Here is a 23219-nt window from a genome sequence, read left to right as displayed (position 1 = left end):
CTCTTTTGTAAATCTAGAATTCTTTCAAAATAAAAAGTTTAAAACACAAAACAAACAAAAAACAACCAATGGATAAAAAACCATGGAGTACTCTTGACCTTACTTAACTTTCCAGCTACAGCAGATCCCATTTTTCTCCATCCCTTTATAGCAAAATTCTTTGATACTATTATTCATACTCATTCTTTACAATTTCTTTCCTTCCAATAATTCTTAAACCCACTCTAACTTTTTCATTCCCACTACTCCATCTTATCAAGATCACCAGTGACCTCCAGTTGCTAAATCAATGGTCACTTGTCAGAACTCATGTTTCCTGTCACACAAGCAGCATGACACAGTTGACCAGCCCATCCTCTTTGAAACATTTTTTTAAATATGACTTCCTGATACCACACTCACCTTTTTTTCCCTCCTACTTGTTTCTTAGAGCACTTTCTCCATCTCTTTAGGAGTCCCAAACCTCATCAACCCCCATGACTCAATGTGGGTCACTGACAAGCAGCGGCAACCTGACAACTTGAACATCAAAACTTTGACTGCAATGAACGAAAACAATCAAATATATCAAAAGTCATGCGTTTATAATAATACTTAAAAAAAAAAAAATCTGACCAGTCATTTGTGGAGGTTGCTAGGGTACCAAATCACAATATGCTAACTGACAAATAAAGGGAAAGAATCAAGCATTGATCTTGCCCTCCCTGTACAGACTCATTTCAGGGTAATCAAAGTCAATGAGGGAAAGACCTGTATAGAAGAATCATAGGTAACAGAAGCAGAAAGACTGATAGAAATGGAAAGTGAATCCTTAATGAAATAACAGATCTAGGCAATAGATCAACAATGGCTAAACAATTAGGTGGAAAGCTGATGAATTATATTGGATGGATCAGGCTGACAAATGCTGAATTGATGAATCTTAACAATACTAAAAGTGGGACAGTCAGACATTACCTGCCTCCTCATGTGATGCAATAGGAAGTATACACCATCTATATTCTTGCAAAAAAAAGATCTTCAATCTGAATCTAAATAAGCTCCAGATCTAATTACTAGTTTACAGGAAACACAGAGAATAGAGGGTCGTGATAAATGACACCCTGAGCTACAGTCAGCTGAATTAAAAATGGTGGAAAGTCTACACGACAAATGGCCTAGTTTCTTCAACAAATGAATGATGGGGTGGCGGGGGGCGGGGAGGGGCGTGAGGAGAAGTGTCTATATATGTGTGGGGTAAGGGGAGAGTGCCATACATTAAAAGAAATTTAAAATACTTGTCAATCAAATGCAATGTGTAGACTTTGAGGCAATGGGGAAAAACAAAGCAGAAGGGTCTTAGAGGATATTGTGCTGAGCATGATGGCAGCATTGTGGTCGTGTTACAGTGCTCTATCTCTTACAGATGTACACGGAAGAAAACACAGGTGACACAATTTCTAGGATTTGCTTTAATATACACCAGCAGCAGTTGATAATCATTGAAGCTGGCTGATAGATTCACAGGAATTCATTTTACTATCTTTTCTACTTTGGCGTATGTTTGAAAATTTTCATAAGATTTTTTAAAAAAGGATGGGCTACTGACCAGAACCAGGGGCCCAGGGAACATCCTTATCACCAAGCTCTGCCCCACCTGCAAACACTCTGTCGATAAGGAAGTGCTCCGTGCCTTGTAGAAAGCCCCTTTGACGGTGAGCTATTTGGGGAAGGCCAGGTGTTTGCTGTTTTCTGGTGAGCACTGGTGCTCATACTAGCACTTTAAATTTGAGAATCGCATACATTGGGTAAACCTATTCTGGAGTAGACTGTGAAAGAGTCTCATGTTACAAGAACTACCTTTTCACAAATTCTTAGGGCCAGAGGATCTTTAAAAAGTCCTTTAACCCAGCTCATCAGCTCTGGGCAGGCCCTTTCACCCACTTAACAAATATTAATGAAGTACCTATTATGTGCCAAGCACAGGGGATAGGGCGCCGAACAAGACAGCGCTTCACCTGAAGCTTACAATTTAATAGACCAAATCTAAGCCATCCAGCCCCTTGAAATCTTTTCTGAACAGGACAAGGAATACCAAATAATAACACACACACGTTAGTGCCTCTCCATGCCTGGTGCTCTGCTGAGAACTTTATATGTATTATTGCACTTAATCCCCAGGACACAGGCAGGTAGCTCCATTTTACATGCAGCTGCAAGTTTCTGTGCCACTTGTAATTATAAACTGAGGCATGAAGCAGTCAGGTGACTTGTTTAAGGTCATCCACCTAGTAAGCAGCAGTGCTGAGATTTGAACGCAGAGTCTGGCTCAAGAGCTTTCTTATCTACACTCTCAGCCACTACACTGTAAATTCCATGCCACCCTGGCTGGAGCTGGCTCATTTTAAGTACCAAAGAGATCCTGATGGTCTGGCAGGCAAGGGCAATAGGGCACTGATGGCCTGCAGACCAGAAAATGCTGTTCAGCATTTAGCACCAGGAATGAGAGAGCTGGAAGGAACTACTCCAGGCAAAAGTCATGACCTGGCCATCGCAACAGCTTACAGACGGTGAAAGTTGAGCCAGTGGCAGGGTGGCAGGCGGAGTTGGGATCTCCAGGGGCCCCTTGCTCTATGACAAGAGCAGGCACACAGGCCGTGGTGTTGCTGGGGCAGAGGGCACCGGGCAGCACCTCCATGGTCCCATCCCATGCTGCCACTGAAGTTGCTCCCCCTGTCCTTCCACTATCAACACAAAGCCTAGGGGTGGGCGCTTTCTCTGCGCCTGGTGGGTCTCCTCCCCTGCCCCACATCCCTGAATCTCCCTGGCACCGTGTTCATAAGCCTCTTGAGTACTCAGCCCTAAAGCCCAGCCCTCGGCCTGGACACCTTGGGGCCAATCGATGAGCCAGGGCTCCTTGTAGTGGCCCAGAGCTTCTCACATTCCCTCTCACCTGTGATTCACTGATGATCACTTTCTTGAATGGACTCTGATATTCCCATCAGGTCAACGGCCCCTCCCTTCCTCCCACTGAATTCAAATCTAGAATTGAAATAGCTGACAAATGATTTCTGCTTCAAACGTGACAAAACACAAAACAGGGCAGAGGTTAGAATGGTGATGCAGACCATCTTCAGGTCCTGTAAATCAATGGTGTTTTAAGCCCAGAAGTCCCTGCCACCCTGCAGCACAAAGATAAGAAAGGGCAATCTGTCTTTTCTCATCAACTTAAGAATAAAGTCTCCTTCAGCTGGAGCTCCTGGGTTTCCAGCACTGATATGCCCTTCTTCCCAGGCTCCCTCACCCTCAGTGTTCTCCGAGCAGACAGCCTAGGGCCAGAGTCTGCTCCACACAGATAGGACAGCCTGCCCTCAGTCGGCCCACTGGACTTCTACATTTTTAAAGATCTAAACAAAGACAGACAAGAACTACAGTCTACAGTACTTTCTACCAGTTTCACTGAAGCAACCTTGGGGTGAGGCTCCACCATTCTCCACCCACTCCAGAGACTGCCATCCCCCTACTCTAGACATAGTAAGGAATTAGACGTTAGTTGCTTTCTTTCATTCAACAAATATATATGTTAAGCAGCTGCTGGCATCAGCAACAACTCTGTAAAGAAATGAAATAAAACCAGAGAGGCAGGATTTGGAAACAGCTCTATACCCCCTAATCAATCCTAAGCAAACTTCCATAGCCAGCCAGCCAGCCCAGCCATTGAAGGCAGATTCAACATGGAACACAACAGTCACCAATGCCTTTGTCCCAAACAAGAAGCCATCTCCTACAGCATTAAGGCAGGCAGCCAAGTCACAGAAAGGGTTTCATTTGAGAAGAAACTAACCATTTGGGGTACATACTGAGGACAGTCATTAATAAGAAAGCAAATATGGCGGATATTCAATTCCCAAAGCCAGTTTTCCGACCAATTTTCCATTTTCAAACCCAACTTGGATGGTCCACAGAAGTAAGGCTACAAGCCATGCTAAGGTAAAGTAAGACATTAAATATAAAGAATTTTCAAAGTAAAACTACTAAGAATGTGTTTAAAATGTGTTTATTGAACGTAATATATGAGTTGCTGTCAAATAATTTAAAGACAGCCTATATTTCACACACAAACCACATTTTCACATGATTAAATATATGATTTTCCCCCCTCAGGGCAACAGAAAAATCTATATTGACTAATTCATGGTATATCATGAGATAATGAAAGTTATTAATAAAAGAAAGTCAATACAGTAAAAAATAGTTTAATCAACGCAGTCTTTGTAAAAAGTTGACCTTTCAAGTCTGTCAGCTAGCTTTTTCTTTTATTCGCCATCTGGTCACTTGGTTCCACAGCCTTAAAAAATAAGGCAACTCAAGCAGAGGCAAATTTTTCTTGCCCCAAATAGTTTAATATCTGTTATTGTCCTGAGTAGATCTCACATCTTTCTCTTTTCTGCCTCTTCCCATTCCCTACCACCACTTCTCAAAGCAAATGTGTTCTTTGGGAACATGGCTGTTTTCTAGTTGCTTGGAGAAAAAGTCTGTCATTGGAGGTGGGCCACATATATAGAACAAAGTCTCTTTTGAAATATGATCTCTTATCTCTTTCTCCATTATTCTTCCTTCTGCCAAAAAATAGAATAAACACCAAATGAGGCCAGACATGTTTGTATTCTGACATGAGGGAGGACTAACCACAACTCAGCAATAGTGTGTATTTTAAGTAACTCAAGCTTAGTGAGTCTAGTCTTGAACCACTGGCAGGATGGCTCCTGTTGGCACCCGTGTTAACATGCAGCCAAGACCCAGGCAGGCAGTTCATTCCCAGGTTTCCAAAACCTACAGCAAGGAAGTGGGAAGCTAATCCCAATGTACTCTTCAAAGAGCCAGACACAATACTGATCTTTGGTGGAGATTCGAAACTGCCTTCAACAAAGTAAATAAACAGTTTTGTAAAATCCTTCAAAGCAGGGGAAACCACGAGCAATTTAAATTATCATTAATGGCAAATGGAATCCATTCAGCTAAGGCTAGAATATATACTCTCTGTATACATACTACAGTGATGATTCAACACCCCCTAAAAAATGAGAAAAATAAAATTTTAATATGGGCAGTAGAAAACCTGTATATAGTAAGTAAATCCCACTAAACTTCTTTCTTTTTCCATGATGAATCATCTCTCAATTCCCCAGGTAGTGACATTCCCAGCCAGCAACTCCCAACAATAAAGCATCTACACTCAACCAATTGGCATGTCCACCAAATAACTGTGTGGAGATAGACAAAGTATCTTTAGGGGACTCACCCGTGATGTATGGCTTGAGATCTGCACTGATTTGTGTAGTCTGTTTTGTAACATGCAAACTGCATGCAATCTTCTCAGGAAATTCATTTACTAAATCGAGAATATTTTTCTGGAATGTCAAACATATCTGGTCACACTACAATTTAAAAGAATCAAAACAGATGTGCACAACCACCGATGCCGAACCTCGACTCCCATTCAGCACGCGTCTGCCACTCTTGCTCTCTACTTAGAGATATATTGTCTGCAGCCTCACAGGCCAAAGCATTCAGAGTACAGAGGGCTATTTGGCTTTAATTGAAATCTGAATATGCTAACAAGCATATTACCAACTCTCCGGGAGTTTTTTCTTTTTCCTTTTTCTCAAGCATTGGCAATTAAGCAGCAGTTTCACTGACCACAGTTGTGTCTTTTAACTGTTTCTGTTCTTTTGTTCTTGTTCTTGCAGCTGCAAAGCAATCCAGAGTGAAAGCCTTCTCCATCAAATGTACTTAGTTTGGCAGATGCAACTGATGGGGATTTCATTTACCCAGTTGGGTCCAAACTACCTACATCTCACCTGCTCCTGTGAGATAGGCGCCTACCAGTAGGTCTCTTGAGTCTTTATGGAATCCAAGCCCACCAAATCTACCCTATCCTGTCACTTGACTCGAAGCCTCCTCACCACTAGCTGTTTTAATCGTGTAAGATGTGATGGTTAACTCTCATCTGAACATGATTAAGCATTGTTAAGAGAAACAATGCTTAAGAGAAAACAGAACTGATACAAGAAAGTTTTGTGGACAATTAATACCATCACCCAAGTTTGCTTACGGCAAGCTATGAAACATACGTTTCCCTCGTCCCCTTACCTTAAATAGGAGTTCGCTGGTATTTTTTGCACTGTAGAATAGTTTTATTGTTCCTATCTCGAATCCACTTCCTTTATTTGCCCGCTCTCTGAGGAGATCTGCCGAGTGCCGCAGGATGGAAAGCAGGGGGTTAATTCCTACTCCTCCTGCAATCAACACGAGGTTTCTAGAAGCATCTGTGGGCTGAGGGTCAAAGAAGAACTGTCCACCCACTCTCAGGGCCACTTCAGAGTCAAGTGTACACTAAGGCAGGAAAGAAAAGATCCTTTAGTCTTTTCTCCACAGTGCAGATCTTCAACCAAATATGCTTCTTTAATAATGGGTCTACCTCCTGCATTTTTATCAGTATTTAGGACTGTTTTTACACCTTGGCTCCCAACTGTCCCTGGGCCCCATGAATTGATTCCACTTGCCCATTATATAGGCCATTTGCTTCCCCACCTTCTTGATCCATACTGCATAACCACTTCAGTATTGAGAAAAGGAGACTCGCTTCAGTAATTCTGCCATTTGTTAACTTCTTGGGTAATGAACTGGGTTTAGGAAAAACGCAATGGACTCAGGCAGGGGACAGCTGTGAAGTATGGCTTTCCTTTATCTGAGCGGTGCTCCTGTGTTCTGATAAAAGCCATGGATGCTGTGGGAGCTGAGAGGCAGGGTGAGGCAAGGGTCACTATACTGCGGCTGCCCTGGGCTTCTCAGGGCTGAGGAGTATGAGCACCCAATCCCCCTGCTGATCCCCAACATCCTCACAGCAGACTTGCTCCTCAGGCTGAGACAAGCAGCACAGTGCTGCGCGCCTCCCTGGGGCAGCAAGAACAGGCCGCAGGAGGCTCCACACTAGGGTGCAAGCATTGTGTATGCCTCCCAGGGAAAGCACTTACGGTGTGGTGTTTGTTATATTAACTATGAATTTCATTTCAGGATAGCACTAAAGGGGAGTACTGGATCTGACAGAGTTAAGAACCCCCAGTTTGGAGGAAAAGGCACTAATCTAGGAGCCAGAACACTTAATTTTAATCACAGCTCCATTATTAATTATCCCTATGAAATCCAGCAAGTTCCTTAACTTCTCAGAGCCTCTGCTGCCCCATCTGTAAAATGGGTAACAGCATCTGTCCTGCTCACCTCATAGGGCTGTTGTGGGAATCACATGGCACCCTGTGGGGGAGGAGGGGAAGCTCCTGCCAACATAAAGCTCTACACAAGACAGTATTTTGGTCATTGTGGCCGTCATGGAAGAAAAAGCCCTGAGGGTGCCCGCTTCCTTCTTCCCTGTCACTAAAAAACAGACTCTAGGAATAAAAGAAAATTTATATTGAGAACATAAGTTTGATTCCATTGTTCCTGATATAAATCAATTCAATAAACTCCCTCCTAGGAAGTCACAATGTATCACAGGCTTTTGTGGGCCAAGGCCTTCACGTTGGCACCATGGCACCCCACATGGCAGGTGAACAGGAAGTACTTTTTGACATGAATTTCATTTGGGGCTCTACAACTTGAAAGAAGAGTTATACTGAGAAAATCTAAGAAGGAAATAAAAGTTATGTGAATTCACAAAACAGGCACTTTTGTTAAAGAACTGTTAAGTGAACGGAAATCCTTTCTCTGAGGGGGAAAAAAGTCTGAGCTTAACTATTTTAAATACATAGGAGATTTTCACATGAAGGATGGGTAAGTGGGTTTTCATTTTTGACAAAGAAATTAGCAGCAGGGAACATTCTGTTAGGAATAACTAAATTCTAGGAATTGCTACACTGCTACCGAAGTGCTTTACTTAAAACACTACTTCCTTTCAAGTCTCTGAAATAGAATCTAAGATACAAGAAGCTCTGCCTAACAATGACAGTGGATTTAATCTCCCTATATCCTCTCCTGTCCTCTCTTGTTTGCCTGCACTTCTCTATCTATAAGAAGCTAACAGACTGAGAAATGAGAGATAAATAATTTTCTCTAGTGGTCATCTTTGGCATGCTCAGTAATGACAACAAAGAAAGCCTTTAGGTTATTGTTTTTAGAAACCAGAGTATTTTCAACCGTAAAGTTGGCAAGAAAATGTGCCTCAGGGAAAGATAATACTCAAGAAGCCTGTCGTTTCCTTAGCGACAAAATAATCTTCAATAGATCTATCTTCTAATTTGCTAGCATCTGGAAAGAATCAAAAGCCACCTTTGTCTTTTGTTGATCAATAAAACTGCCAGGGCAGCATGAAGACAAGACTCAAAGTACTGCACAGTATAATATATAAGTGACTAAAAGGACATTACTTCCAATTATGCAGCAATGTATCTAATTTGAGTATAGATTTTCTACTTGTGAAACGAACAACCTTTCCACAGCAACTGCAGCCCAGCACACAATAGCTGTCTAGAACCCTTTACCCTGGCAGGAGCTTGAGCCAAAGCAGATAAAATAAAGGAAGAAGTTTATGGCACTTTATCCCATGAACCAGCAGAGCAGCCTGCTGCCACCCGGCCGCTCACGTGCCTCCTTTGTCCACTCTAATAGCTTAATAAGACAAATTCTCAGGAGGAAACTAGCCACCTGAGAATGGTTCCAAGAAAAATCTGACTTCATAAAGGCTGTCTGCAACTCCCACTGGGCAGTGTAGCGCAGGCACTACAATTAGTATACGCATTCAAGCAATGCCACTTTGAGATTTTCTACAGCTTTTAAGAATAATTCCTTCATTGAAATGCCAATGAGGCATGAAACCAAGCAGGGAGCTGTGGACCAGGACCAGGTCAGGTCACGTGGAAGGCTGAGGGCAGCTGAAGAGGACTCACAGCAGTAGGGACAGGGATGGCTAGGCTCACCTGAACATGTGCTAAAGACTGAGCAAAGGGCATGTGGACACCTCACTGGTCCCACCCCAAGCAGCATATTTTAGAGACTCAGAAAACAGCATACAGATAGTAATGGATACAAAATCCACATAGAATCTAAAAGGAAATGAGGCACCTGAGGTCATACCTAAGGAGAGACTCAGAAGGTTGGAGAGTAAAAATGTGACAGGCTATATTTAGAATGGAAATGCCAAGGTAAGCACCTGGGGTCATCCTGAACAGATACAACTTGACACATACACTACAAGAAGAATATTTTTTTATACTACTATAGATTTTTTAAATTTTTATTAAAATTGACTTTTTTCCTTTGGCATATAATTCCATGAATTTTTTAAAACATATATGGATCCATGTAACTACCGCTGTCTTAGGCTGGGTTAACAGTGTCTTCTGCAGAGCTGCAGAGCAAACGTTTTTAACTTTGATGAAGTCCTATATATCAATTTTTCTTTTATGGCTCTTGCTTCTGGTGTTGTGTTAAGAACTCTTTGTCTAGCCCCAAGTCTTGAAGATTTTTCTGGTTTCTTTTAAATATTTTATACTTTCATGTTTTACATTTAGATCTGCATCCATTTTGAGTTAGTTTTTGTATACAGCATGAGGTTTAGGTCTAAGTTATTTATTTTGCTTTTGGATGTACAATTGTTCCAGCACTATTTGTTGAAATGGCTACTCTTTTTCCATCGATTTTCTTCAGTACCTCTGTCAAAAATCAAACGGCCATATTTTTGGTGATCTATTTCTGACCTCTTTATTCTGTTTCATTGATCTATGTCTATCCCTTCACTAGTACCACACTGTTTTGATTACTGTAGCTTTGTTTTAAAGTCTTAAAATTGAGCAATGTGAGTCCTCTCACTTTATTCTTCTTTTTCAAATTGTTTTAGCTTTTCAGTTCCTTTACCTTTCCATATAAATTTCAGAATCAGCTTGTCTACATGTTTTTGTACATAAACTACTGCTGAGATTTTGATTAGTGATATGTTAAATCTATCAATTAATTTGAGGAGAACTGACTTCTTTACTACGTTCAGTCTTCCAATCTATCAACACAATGTGTCTTTCCATCTATTTTGGTCTTCTCTCATGAGATTGAAATGAGTTAGGTTTTTTTTGGATCAACTATTTGCAAGAAGATTCCATATGGGGGGAAGGAGCGGGGATGGGTCAAGATAGTATCCTGAGCTAGCTGGTTTTCATAACACAGAAGTTCTCTTCAGCCACTATGAGGACATATTGCTTCCTACAAGCACGGCCTGTCTATGTGATTCGCCACGTACACTGCCTCCTGAGTGAACCTAACCGTGCTGAGGTGGGATTTCCACGGCCACTCGCTCAGCCATGTTTCCACACCCTCTTTTGCAGATAAGGGCTACAGTGTTTGTCCCCCAGCCCCCAGTGTGTATTCTCATTTGTGCTCTCTGAGATCTGCTACTGCTGGGCTCTCTTCTGTACTTATTCCCACGTGGCTCCTACAACTATTCTCTGGAATACTGGCATCTGTTTCTGAGTTCTGCTGAAAATAAAACTGAAGTTTTTGTTTTGTTTGCTTTTGTTGATTTGTTATGACTTCCAGGAAAAGAATAGAAAAATGCTGAGTTCATGAAGCCATATTTGTACTGGTCCATTCCTTTTTGGTAGAGGTGACAAGAAATGCCTGGGATGAGATAGAGGTCATTGGTAAATACAGAAGACATACTCAGACGTGAAAAGGACGGCAGTAAAAAGGAAACAAGCGTCTCCAAGCAGAATGTTCTGACTCCATTCTTTGTTATTCTAGTTCTAGTGGGTGATGAACAGGCTGCCTATCTACAATTGTGTTGCAATCTGCGGTGAAGCATGAGTTATGAGCAGCAGTAAATGTGGATTCCCTCTCAGAATCCCTCAGAGAGAGCTCTCCAGGGACTAAAAAGGACAGGCAATGACATCACAGATTTAGCACCAGCAGTGTTATGGAATCAGAGATATTCCCATACAAAATAATGACAGAAAGATAATTTAATTCCTTTCATTTAGGATGGCTAGGATGAAATAATCTGATTTATAGACTTACCATTTACATGACCTACAAAGGGCCAATTTTTAAAAACTCACATATAATATAAAATGCTTTAATTCTAAAATAATATTCAACAGTTGATTTCTGGTGATACAGAAGATAGTTCCAGATCCCAAACTACCTATAAGTCATCCTTAATATATCAAAAAGATTCTACTTCTCTGACTTTTCTGAAATCTGAATTCTGGATGTAGGGGAGCTATTTGCGAACATGTAGCCTTTTCACTCAAGCTTAGGTTTCTTAGGTGGATCAAGTGAGCTGAGCACAAATTTTGTGGGAGGCAGAGGCAGTAAGATCTAAGTCTAAACAGGAAGTTTGCTCACCTGATTGTGAATCCAGAGAGCAGGAGGGTGGTTTGTGTATTTCACTGCCAATTCTATTATTCTCTCTTCTTCTAGCAGTCTGGGGCTGGAGCATATTGAGAATCCACCAACCACAGAGACTCCTGGGATAAAGAAATCAACCCTAAAAGAAAAGGCAAATAAATGACTATTGTTGAAGCAATCTTAAAAACGGGCAACAAGTTAAACAAAATTGACAAAACTTCAGCTACGCCGATCAAGATAAAAAGATAAAAGACCAAATTACTAAAATCAAGAATGAAAGGGGGGAGGGACATCACTATTAACCTTAAAAAACAAAAAAAGATTTTAACAGAATTCTATAAACAGCTGTGTGACAATAAAGTAGATAACTTAGATAAAATGGACACATTCCTAGAAAGACACAAACTAGTAAAATTAACTCCAGAAGAGAAAACTTGAATAGACCTATAACAAGTAAATGGATTGAATTCGTAACTTTAAAACTCCCCATTAAAAAAAGCACAGGCCTAGATGAGTTCACTGGAGAATTCTACCAAACATTTAAGAAATGAATACTAATCCTTCACAAACTCTTCCAGAAAACAGAAGAGGAAGTAACACTTCCCAACTCATTCCATGAGGCAGTATTACCCTGATACCAAAACCAGACAAAGACATCACAAGAAAAGAAAACTACAGACCAATATTCCTTATGGATAGATGTAAAAAGCTCTGGAATACAAGGTTTGCTTCATATCTGAAAATCAATCAATGTAAATACCTCATTAACAGCATAAAGGCCAAACCACAAGATCCTCTCAATAGATGCAGAAAAAGCATTTGACAAAATCCAACACCAATAAGGAACAGGAACTTTCTCAACCTGATAAAAGCCATCTATGGAAAACGCACAGCTGATATCATACTTAATGGTGAAAGATTGAAAGCTTTCCTCCTAAGAACAGGAACAAGACAAGCATGTCTCTTTTTGCCTTCTATTCAGCAATGTACTAGAGGTTCTAGCCATTGCAATTAGGTAAGAAAAAGAAATAAAAGGTATCCATATTGGAAAGGAAGAAGTAAATGATCTGTATATGCAGATGACATAATCTTATATATAGAAAAATCTAAGCAATATACTAAAAAACTATTAGAACTAATAAACTAGTTCAGCAAGGTTGCAGGATATAAGATCAATATACAAAATTAATTGTATTTCTATAAGCTAGCAATGTATAATCCAAAAATGAAATTCATAAAACAATTCCACTTCAAATAGCCTAAAAAAGAATAAAATATTTGGGCATAAATTAGACAAAAGAAACATAAGACTTATAATCTGAAAACTACAAAACACTGGTGAAAGAAATTACAGACGATAGAAATAAATGGAAAGACATCCCATGTTCCTAGACTGGAAGACATAATATTGTTAAGATGGCAATATTTCCCAAATGGATCTATAGATTCAATCAATACCTTCAAAATCCCTGTTGCCTTCTTTATAGAAATTGACAAATTGATCCTAAAATTCACATGGAAATTTAAGGGACCTAAAATTGTTAAAACAATCTTGAAAAAGAAGAACAAACTTAGAGGACTCACACTTCTGATTTCAAAACTTACTACAAATCAAAACAGTGTAGTACTGGCATAAGGGCAGACATACAGGCCAATGGAATAGAATTGAGAGTTCAGAAATAAACTCTCACACATTTATGGTCAAATGATTTTCAACAAAGATACACAGTTAATTCAATGAGGGAAGAATAGTCTTATCAACAAATGGTGCTGGGATAACTGAATATCCACATGTAAAGGAATGAAGATGAACCTATATCTCAGTATCACATAAAAAAGTAACTCAAAGTAGATAATATACTTAAATATAAGAGCTAAAACTACTATAAACTTAAAGAAGAAAACAGGAGTAAATCTTCCTGACTTTGGGTTGGCAACAGTTTCTTAGATATGACACCAAAAGTACATGTGACGAAAGAAAAAATAGAGAAACCAGACTTCATCAATATTTGAATCTACAGATCCATTTGGGAAATAATGCCATCTTAACAATATTATGTCTTCCAATCCAGGAACATCAAGAGTGAAAAGACACCCACAGAATGGTAAAATATTTGCAAATCATGTATTTGGTAAGGGACTTATATCTACACTATATAAAGAACGCTTACATCTCCATAATAAAAAGGCAAATAACCTAAATAAAAAAATGGGCAAAAGATCTGAATAGACATTTCTCCAAAAATGATATATAAACGGCCAATAAGCAGAAGAAGAGATGTTCAACATCATTAATTATTATGGAAATGCAAATCAAAACCACAAGAAACTACCACTTCATACCCACTAGAACGGCTATAATCAAAAAGACAAACAACACCGAGTGATGGCGAGGATGTGAAGAAATTAAAACCTTCATACATTGCTGGTGGGAATGTAAAAAGGTGCAGGCAGTTTGGAAAACAGTTTGGCAGTATCTGAAAAGATTAATAATAGTTACTAGAAATTTCATGCCTAGGTATACACCCAAGAAAAATGAAAACGTGTACTCAAAACATGTATGCAAATGTTCATAGCAGCATTATTTGTAAGAATCCAAAAGTGGAAGCAGCCTAAGTGTCCATCAGCTGATGAATGGATAAACAAATGTGGTATATACACACAATGAAATGAAGTACTGATACATGCTACAACATATATATGAACCTTTAAAACATTATATTAAGTGAAAGAAACCAGTTGCACAAAGAGCACATATTGTATGATTTCATTTATATGAAATATCCAGAATAGGCAAATCTATAGAGACATAAAGTAGACTAGTTGTTATCTAAAGGTGAGGAAGATGAGAGGAGGTAAGGAATTACTGATAATAGGTTAGTGTTTCTTTATGGAATGATGAATATGTTCCAAAATTTGACTGCAATGAACCGTATACCTTAAGTGTGTCAATTTTATGATATGTGCATTATATCTCAATCTCACGACCCATTCATTGCCTTTGAGAGTCGTTTCTGACTCAGAGCAACCCTACAGGACAGAGTAGAACTGCTCCATACAGTATCCAAGGCTGTAATCTTTATGGAAGCAGACTGCCACATCTTTCTCCTGAAGAGTGATTGGTGGGTTTGAACCACCAACCTTTCAGTTAGCAGCTGATCAGTTAACCACTGCACTACCAGGGCTCCTTATATCTCAATAAAGCTGTTTAAAAGAAAGTAGTGCAAATAAAGGGAGGGCAGAAAGGAGGACAAATATCTTTTACTGGCAGTCGCCAAATCAAATAGGCTGATGTGGCCTTCTGAGTTCCTAAAGTCTCATCCTGTTTCCCTCTTTTCTTCTAACCATACTCCTATAGTGTAGAACTCTTGGTTTCAAAACAAAACAAACAAAAAAAAAACCTGTTGCTGCTGCGTTGATTCCAACTCATGGTGACCCTATAATTTCAAGTCTTCATTAAATCCATCCCACAGAAACCCTTTTATTTGATGAGGATTCTAGGAATTGCGACAAACCTAGTCACATACCAAGGAAAGAAAAATTATTAGAATCTAGGACCACAAAACATTCTCATCCTCTTATCTAGGAAACTCAAATATCCAACCCAGATGTCTGTCAGCCATCAAAGACCAAAAAATAGCATTTTCCCCAGTTGTTTTCATACCCACAGTCTTACACGAAAAGCACAAGATGTTCTCTACTGATTTGATCTATGACCTCAAAAGATGTTCTCTTCTAATCTATGCCGTTAAATATCCAGTCATTTTTTTATTTAAAAAAAGAAAAGCCAGTTTTGGATTGAAGTGCTCCAAAAAAGTCCTGTGATGGTTAAGGTTATGTGTCAACTTGGCTAGGCCATGATTCTCAGTGGTTTGGTGGACATATAATCATCCTCCATTTTGTGCACCCAATTGGTTGGAAGGGGAGTTTCCTTGGGGGTGTGGCCTATATCCAATACATATGGATGTTCTGGCAAAGTTCACCCTCTCTGGATCCTGTATCCAACTCGTCATCCTCTGACCTTTGTTCTTGGGATGTAAGCCAGCAGCCTGCTGTCTGACCTGCCAGTTTTGGGTTCATCAGCCCCTGCAACCATGTGAGTCAGGAGAAGCCTCCAGCCTGACAACTGACCCACAGATTTGGGACTTGCCAGTCTCTACCAATACGTGAGTCATTTCCTTGAAATAAATCTCTCTCTTCCTCCTTCTCTCTCTCTCTTTCAATCTCTCTCTTTCTCTCTCTCTCTCTCTATATATCATCACTAGTTTTGCACCTCTGGAGAACTCAGCCTAAGACCGATCCCTACTCTATTTTTGACTATTTTTCACTTGACTCTTTTCCATGAACACTTTAATTTCCCTTTAATTTCAGACAAGATAAAATTTTAAAACAGACTACAGTTAACATTTATTAACACAGTTCCTCTCTGATAAGAGGAGGTACACAGCACTTCCACTGTTTCCATGTTAAAAAAATAAATCAATCAATGAACTACTATTTCTGCTTCATCACCTGAATTCTAGCACCCTCTGCTGCTATATTGCTGAGAAAGATCATTCTCTCAGGCAAGTGAACAGATCTCTTCTTCACTAAGTGTAAAGCTACCTTCAGAATAAAGGACTCCCTCATCAAGATACAGCACAATTCAAACAACATAAATACCCCCATCTGAATGAATTTAAGAAAATATGCATAATACATATTTAATAAAACAGCTCTTCAAGAGAGTTAAGCTTAAACACACATACACACACACAACTTTAAAAATGCCCTCTGCAGCATTAGCACTTGTCATGATTAAGACTGTATGTCAACTTGGCTGGGCCATGACTCTCAGTGTTTATATGTGATCACTCCCATGATGGAATCTGCTTTGAGTAGTCAGTCAGTTGAAAGGGAGTTTCCTTGGGAGTGTGGCCTGCATCTGAATATAAGCAGACATTCTGGCTTTTTTGCTCGCTCTGGATCTTGCCGCTACTTCCTATTCGTCTGACTTCCAGTTGTTGGGACTTGAGCTATCAGCTTATCTGCCGATCTTCAGAATTGTCGATCTTCACAGCCTGTGAGCAAGAGCACTGCTCTCCCACCTGCCGATCTTGGGTTTGCCAGCCTCTGCAGCTATGTAAATCAGGAGAAGCCTTGCAGTCTTGCCTGCCAATTTTGGGATTCGTTGATCTTCACAGCCTGTGAGCAAAAGCCCTGCACTCCTACCTGCCGATCCTGGGTTTGCCATCCCCTGCAGCTACATGAATTGAGAGAAGCCTCAATTCTGATCCATGGACTTGCGACGTTCCAGTCTCTGCAATCACATGAGCCATCTCCTTGATATAAATCTCTCTATGTATTTATACACTTTACTGGTTTTGCTTCTCTAAAGAACCCAGACGAGGACAGTACTCTTGGAGCCCCAAGCTGAGGCACCTACTATACCCCAGATGAAGTGAGAATATGCAGAACTGTGAAGAGGAGCCTAGGTCCATAGTGAAACAGACATATCCATATAAAACATCTCTGTCCTATCTACAGATGTAGCCTCAGTGCTCCAGCACACAGCGGACATGCAAACTGAGGTTGAATGACGATGCTATACTATGAGATCCCACATGCTTTAATCCTTTGCTGCAGTACTCAGAGCCCCTCACTCATTCACTTGTACAAACTCTATACAGAGCATCTGCCAACCACATACAGGCACTGTGGAAGCAGTTAGAGGAACAAAGATGCAAGTATGTCTTTGTTCCTGCTCTCAATAAGCTCAGTCTAATGGGAAGGAAATTAACAGATAAATACAATTAAATGATCTATGATAAAATCTACAACTTCTCGCAGTCTGAAATTGATCAAACATTCAATCAGGATGCATTGATCATTACCGGTTATTGGAATGCAAAAGTTGGAAACAAAGAAGAAGGATTGGTAGTTGGAAAATATGGCCTTGGTGATGGAAATGATGCTGGAGATCGCATGATAGAATTTTGCAAGACCAACCACTTCTTCACTGCGAATACCTTTTTTCAACATAAACGGTGACATACACGTGGACCTCACTGTGGAATACACAGGAATCAAATCAACTACATTTGTAGAAAGAGACAATGGATAAGCTCAATATCATCAGAACAAGACCAGGGGCTGACTGCAGAACAGACCATCAATTGCTCATATGCAAGTTCAAGCTGAAGCTGAAGAAAATTAGAACAAGTCCATGAGAGCCAAAGTACAACCTTGAGTATATCCCACCTGAATTTAGACACCATCTCAAGAATAAATTTGACATGTTGAACACTAATGACTGAAGACCAGATGAGTTGTGGAATGACATCAAGGGCATCATACATGAAGAAAGCAAGAGGTCATTAAAAAGACAGGAAAGAAAGAAAAGAACAAAATGGATGTCAGAAGAGACTCTGAAACTTGCTCTTAAACGTCTAGTAGCTACAGCAAATGGAAGATATGATGAAGTAAAAGATGTGAACAGAAGATTTCAAAGGGCGGCTTGAGAAGACAAAGTAAAGTATTATAATGACATGTGCAAAGACGTGGAGTCAGAAACCAAAACGGAAGAATAGCTCATCATTCCTCAAGCTGGAAGAACTGAAGAAAAAATTTAAGCCTCGAGTTGCAATACTGAAAGATTCTACAGGGAAAATATTAAACAATGCAGGAAGCATCAAAGAAAAAGGACAGAATACACAGAGTCAATATACCAAAAAACTGACCTATGCCCAACCATTTCAGGAGGCAGCATATGATCAGGAACCAATGGTACTGAAGGAAGATGTCCAAGCTGCACTGAAGGCACTGGCGAAAAACAAGGCTCTAGGAATTGACAGAATACCAACTGCGATGTATCAACAAATGGATGTAGCCCTGAAGTGTTCAATCATCTACGCCAAGAAATTTGGAAGACAGCTACCTGGCCAACCGACTAGAAGAGATCCATCTTTATGCCTATTCCCAAGAAAGATGATCCAACAGAATGCAGAAATCATGGAACAATATCATTAATATCACACACAAATAAAATTTTGCTGAAGATTATTCAAAAGCGGTTGCAGCAGTACATCAACAGGGAACTGCCAGAAATTCAAGCTGGATTCACAAGAGGACGTGGAACAAGGGACATCATTTCTGATGTCACATGGATCATGGCCGAAAAGCAGAGAATTGCAGAAAGACGTTTACCCGTGTTTTATTGACTATGCAAAGGCCTTCGACTGTGTGGATCATAACAAATTATGGATAACATTGCGAAGAACGGGAATTCTAGAATGCTTAATTGTGCTCATGAGGAACCTGTACATAGACCAAGAGGAAGTCATTTGAACAGAACAAGAGGATACTGCATGGCTTAAAGTCAGGAAAGGTGCGTGTCATGGTTGTATCCTTTCACCATACTTATTCAATCTGTATGCTGAGCAAATAATCCGAGAAGTTGGACTATGTAAAGAAGAAAGGGGCATCAGGATTGGAGGAAGACTCATTAACAACCTATGTTATGCAGATGACACAACCTTGCTTGCTGAAAGTGAAGGAGACTTGAACCATTTATTGGTGAAGATTAAAGACTATAGCATTCAGTACGGATTACACCTCAACAATAAGAAAACAAAAAAACTCACAACTGCACCAATAAACAACATCATGATAAACAGAGAAAACACTGAACTTGTCAAGGATTTCATTTTACTTGGAACCACAATTAACACCCAGGCAAGCAGCAGTCAAGAAATAAAAGGAGGTGGGGCCAAGATGGCAGAGTAGTCAGAAGCTTCCTGTGGTCCCTCTTACAACCAAGACCCAAAAAAACAAGTGAATCAATTATATATGACAATCTAGGAGCCCTGAACATCAAAGGCAAAGCTGAGGAATCAGACTGAGTGGCGGGGGAGGGAGAGATAGTTTGGAAGCAGCGAGGAGCTGGCAGACCTGACCCAGTGGAAGCTGGAGCTGTTTAGGCTGGATCAGCTCGTGCGTGCAGTGAGGCAAGCGGTGGCACTTAGGAGGTGTTTTCCACATCAAGAGAGACCCAGAGGTAGGGAGTCTACTCAGGCATCCAGAACCAGTGAAAAGCAGCTCTCAACTGAAAAAACGTAAGCACTTGCGTCTGGCCTACCACGTGGATCAAAAACACCTTTGGGAAAAATCTCTCTCCCATTTACCTCCCTCCTCCTCGCTCTGCAATGAGTCTGGGATGGCTTCAGCGATTGCCAAGTACCCTGGGCCGGAAGTAGGATCCGTCACACACCCTGAGCCATTCTCCCAGCCTTGAAGAGAGAACAAATTAACAAACAGGGGAAAAAATAATCTGCTGGCTCCCCTAAGCCAGGAACTTAGGGTAGGTACAGCTCCTTTGCCTAGGCACAGGCATAAGAGGTCCACGGACTTTTAGTGCCTTTCACCCCTGCATAGACTTGTGTTGGCCCATTTTAACAGCGTAGGCCCTCCTTACCACAGTACAACAGGGTATATACCTGAAGTTTAACTTCAACTGTTTCAGCTGTGAAGTGGCAGGTTCGTGACATTTGTCATTGTCAGTGTCATTTGACACTGCTCTGCCCATTAAGCAGGGTCTTCATTTACCCACATGAGGGGCCTGAGGACTGGTGGCTATAGTCACGACACCTAGCCATCTGAAACAAGGGTCCAAGAATAAGTGGTGCCCCCCAGTCCTTAAAGCCAACAGCACTGGGTGTTCACAGTCTGGCTGCAAAACCCACTCACCTATGCACTCTAGGGAACAGGGAGGCACTTTCCTCCCAAACACACAGGGGCAGCCATCAGTCTCCTGCCTTGCTCAGTGCATGACCCCCTGCTGCAGCCAGATACCTGTGCCTATAGCAATCACCCATGCCAGTATAGGACTGTAGGTGAGAGCCTGCACCACACATGTGGTGACCAACTACCTGGACACCTGACCCGAATCTGTACAAAAGTAAACAGAATCCTGTGCTCACATACTTAGTAACAGATCTAACCACCTGGTGACAGGACGTTAGCACTTCAAAGGTGCCAATAATCAAACTAGCTCACACAAGCAGCCTATTTGGGCATATCAAAACAAAACAAAAAAAGAAGCTAGGATAAAGTAAGCAAACATAAAATAAATAAATATAATAACTTATTGATGGCTCAGAGACAACAGTCAATATCAAATCACATAAAGAGGCAGACCATGATGGCTTCTGCAAGCTCCTAAAAGAGAGAATCAACAAATTTTGCAGGGGAAAATAATTTCTTGTAATTACTGGAGGCAGAATACAAAAGATTAATATACAGAACTCTTCAAGAGATCAGGAAGGAGGTGAGTCAAAATGCAGAACAAGCTAAGGAACACAGAGACAAAGCAATAGAGGATCTTCAGAAGGATATTCAGGAGCATGATGACAAATTTAATAGGCTGCAAGATTCCATAGAGAGACAGCAATCAGAAATCCAGAAGATTAATAATAAAATTTCAGAATTAGACTACTGAAGAGAATGTCACAGGAGCAGAATTGAGGCAGTGGAAGTCAGAGTTAGTGAGACTGAAGGTAAAGCACTTGGCACCAAATTATCTGAGGAAAAATCAGAGAGAAGATTTGTTAAAAAATGAAGAATTATGTGGGACTCTATCAACAGGAATAACCTATGAGTGACTGGAGTACCAGAACAGAGGGGGATAAGAAAAAATACAGAGAGAATTGTTGATTTGTTGGCAGAAAACTTCCCTGATATCACGAAAGATGAGAACATCTATCCAAGATGTTCATCAAGCCCCACATAAGGCAGATTCCAAAAGAAAGTCACCAAGACATATTATAATCAAACTTGCCAAAACCAAAGATAAAGAGAGAATTTTAAGAGCGGCTAGGGAAAAACGAAAAGTTGTCTACAAAGGAGAGTCACTAAGACTAAGCTCAGACTACTCAGCAGAATCCACGAAGGCAAGAAGGCAATGGGATGACATCTATAAAGCCCTGAAGGAAAAAAATTGCCAGCCAAGAACTATATATCCAGCAAAACTGTCTCTCAAATACGAAGGCGAAATTAGGGCATTTCTAAGATAAACAGAAGTTTAAAGAATTTGCAAAAACCAAACAAAAATTACAAGAAATACTAAAGGGAGTTCTCTGGTTAGAAAATTAGTAAGATCAGATAACAACCCAAGACTAGAACACAGGATAGAGCAACCAGATATCAACCCAAAGAGAGAAGTCACAATAATAAATCAAAGCTTAAACACTGAAAACAGAGAAACAGAGATGTCAATATGTAAAAGATGACAACATTAAAACAAATAATAGGAACTAAAAAACGTAGACATAGATTTTTCATATGGAGAGGAAGTCAAGGCAATAAAAAAGAAAAAGAAAAAAAGACTGGTTTAAACTTAGAAAAATAGGGGTAAATATTAAGGTAACCACAAAGGAAACTTACAATCTTACACACCAAAATAAAAACCAAGTAAAACATAAAGACTCAGCAAATACAAAATCAACAACAATGAAAGACATGAAAAGAAAATGCATACAGAAAAATGATTCAGCACAGAAAATTAAGTGGAACAAAGAAACTGTCAACAACACACAAAAAAAGACATCAAAGTGACAGAACTAAACTCATACCTATCAATAATTACACTGAATGTAAATGGACTAAATGCACCAATAAAGAGACAGAGAGTGGCAAAATGGATTAAAAAAACAGAATCTGTCTGTATGCGGCCTACAAGAGACACATCCTAGACTTAAAGACACAAACAAAAACTCAAAGGATGGAAAAAATATATCAAGCAAACAACATTCAAAAAAGAGCAGAAGTGGTAATATTAATCTCTGACAGAACAGACTTTAAAGTAAAATTCACCACAAAGGATATGGAAAGACACTATATAATGACTAAAGCATCAATACACCAGGAGGACATAACTATAATAAATATTTACACACCCAGCAACAGGGCTCCAAAATACATAAAACCAACTCCAACGGCACTGAAAAGAGAGATGAGACAGCTCCACAATAATAGTAGGAGACTTCAACACACTACTTTCGGTGAAGGACAGAACATCCAGAAAAAAACTCAATAAAGACACGGAAGATCTAAATGCTACAATCAGCCAACTTGATGTCATACACATATACCGAACACTCCACCCAACAGCAGCCAAGTACACTTTCTTTTCCAACACACATGGAACATTCTCCAGAAGAGACCACATACTAGGCCATAAAGCAAGCCTTAACAAAATCCAAAGCATCGAAATATTACAAAGCATCTCTTCTGATCATAAAGCCATAAAAGTAGAAATCAACAACAGAAAAAGCAAGTAAAAAAAATCAAACACAGGGAAACTGAACAACACCTTGCTCAAAAACTACTGGGTTATAGAAGAAATTAAGGATGGAATAAAGAAATTCATAGACTAAAACAAGAATGGAAACACATCCTACCAGAACCATTGGGACACAGGGAAAGCAGTGCTCAGAGGTCAGTTTATAGCAATAAATGCACACATCTGAAAAGAAGGGCCATAATCAAAACATTAACCATACAACTGACACAAATAGAAAGAGAGCAGAAAAAGAAGCCCTCGGCTGCCAGAAGAAAGGAAAAAATAAGATTTAGAGCAGAATTAAATGAAATAGAGAATAGAAAAACAATTGAAAGAGTTAACAAGACCAAAATCTGGTTCTTTGAAAAGATCAACAACATTGATAACCACTGGCCAAAGTGACAAAAGAAAAACAGGAGAGGAAGCAGATAACCTGTATAAGAAATGAGATGGGTGATATCACAACAGACCCAACTGAAATTAAAAGAATCACAACAGAATACTATGAAAAACTGTACTCTAACAAATTTGA

At 40.0% G+C, this 23219-nt stretch overlaps 1 protein-coding gene across 6 annotated transcripts in view; it reads right to left on the bottom strand.

Annotated features, from left to right (window-relative positions):
- Positions 1–4403: 4403 nt before the first annotated feature.
- The window catches only part of OXNAD1 (oxidoreductase NAD binding domain containing 1), a 48973-nt gene continuing 30157 nt past the window's right edge, over positions 4404–23219 (bottom strand). For 5 of the 6 annotated variants that reach the window (XM_023739531.1, XM_023739532.1, XM_023739534.1 and 2 more), the window contains 4 exons: positions 11368–11509; positions 6133–6375; positions 5282–5390; positions 4404–4598 (listed from right to left, as the gene is read on the bottom strand). In XM_023739531.1, coding sequence (XP_023595299.1) covers positions 4444–4598; positions 5282–5390; positions 6133–6375; positions 11368–11509 — 649 coding nt within the window. In that variant the 3' untranslated portion in view covers positions 4404–4443. The remainder of the gene's footprint in view (positions 4599–5281; positions 5391–6132; positions 6376–11367; positions 11510–23219) is intronic. The other variant, XM_023739536.1, reaches the window with a different exon arrangement.

The sequence above is a fragment of the Trichechus manatus genome, unplaced genomic scaffold (genome assembly GCF_000243295.1).
Source record: "Trichechus manatus latirostris isolate Lorelei unplaced genomic scaffold, TriManLat1.0 scaffold00136, whole genome shotgun sequence".
Classification (NCBI taxonomy): Eukaryota; Metazoa; Chordata; class Mammalia; order Sirenia; family Trichechidae; genus Trichechus; species Trichechus manatus.
Note: the sequence above shows the minus strand (reverse complement) of the source record. Positions and strands in the feature narration are given on the sequence as shown.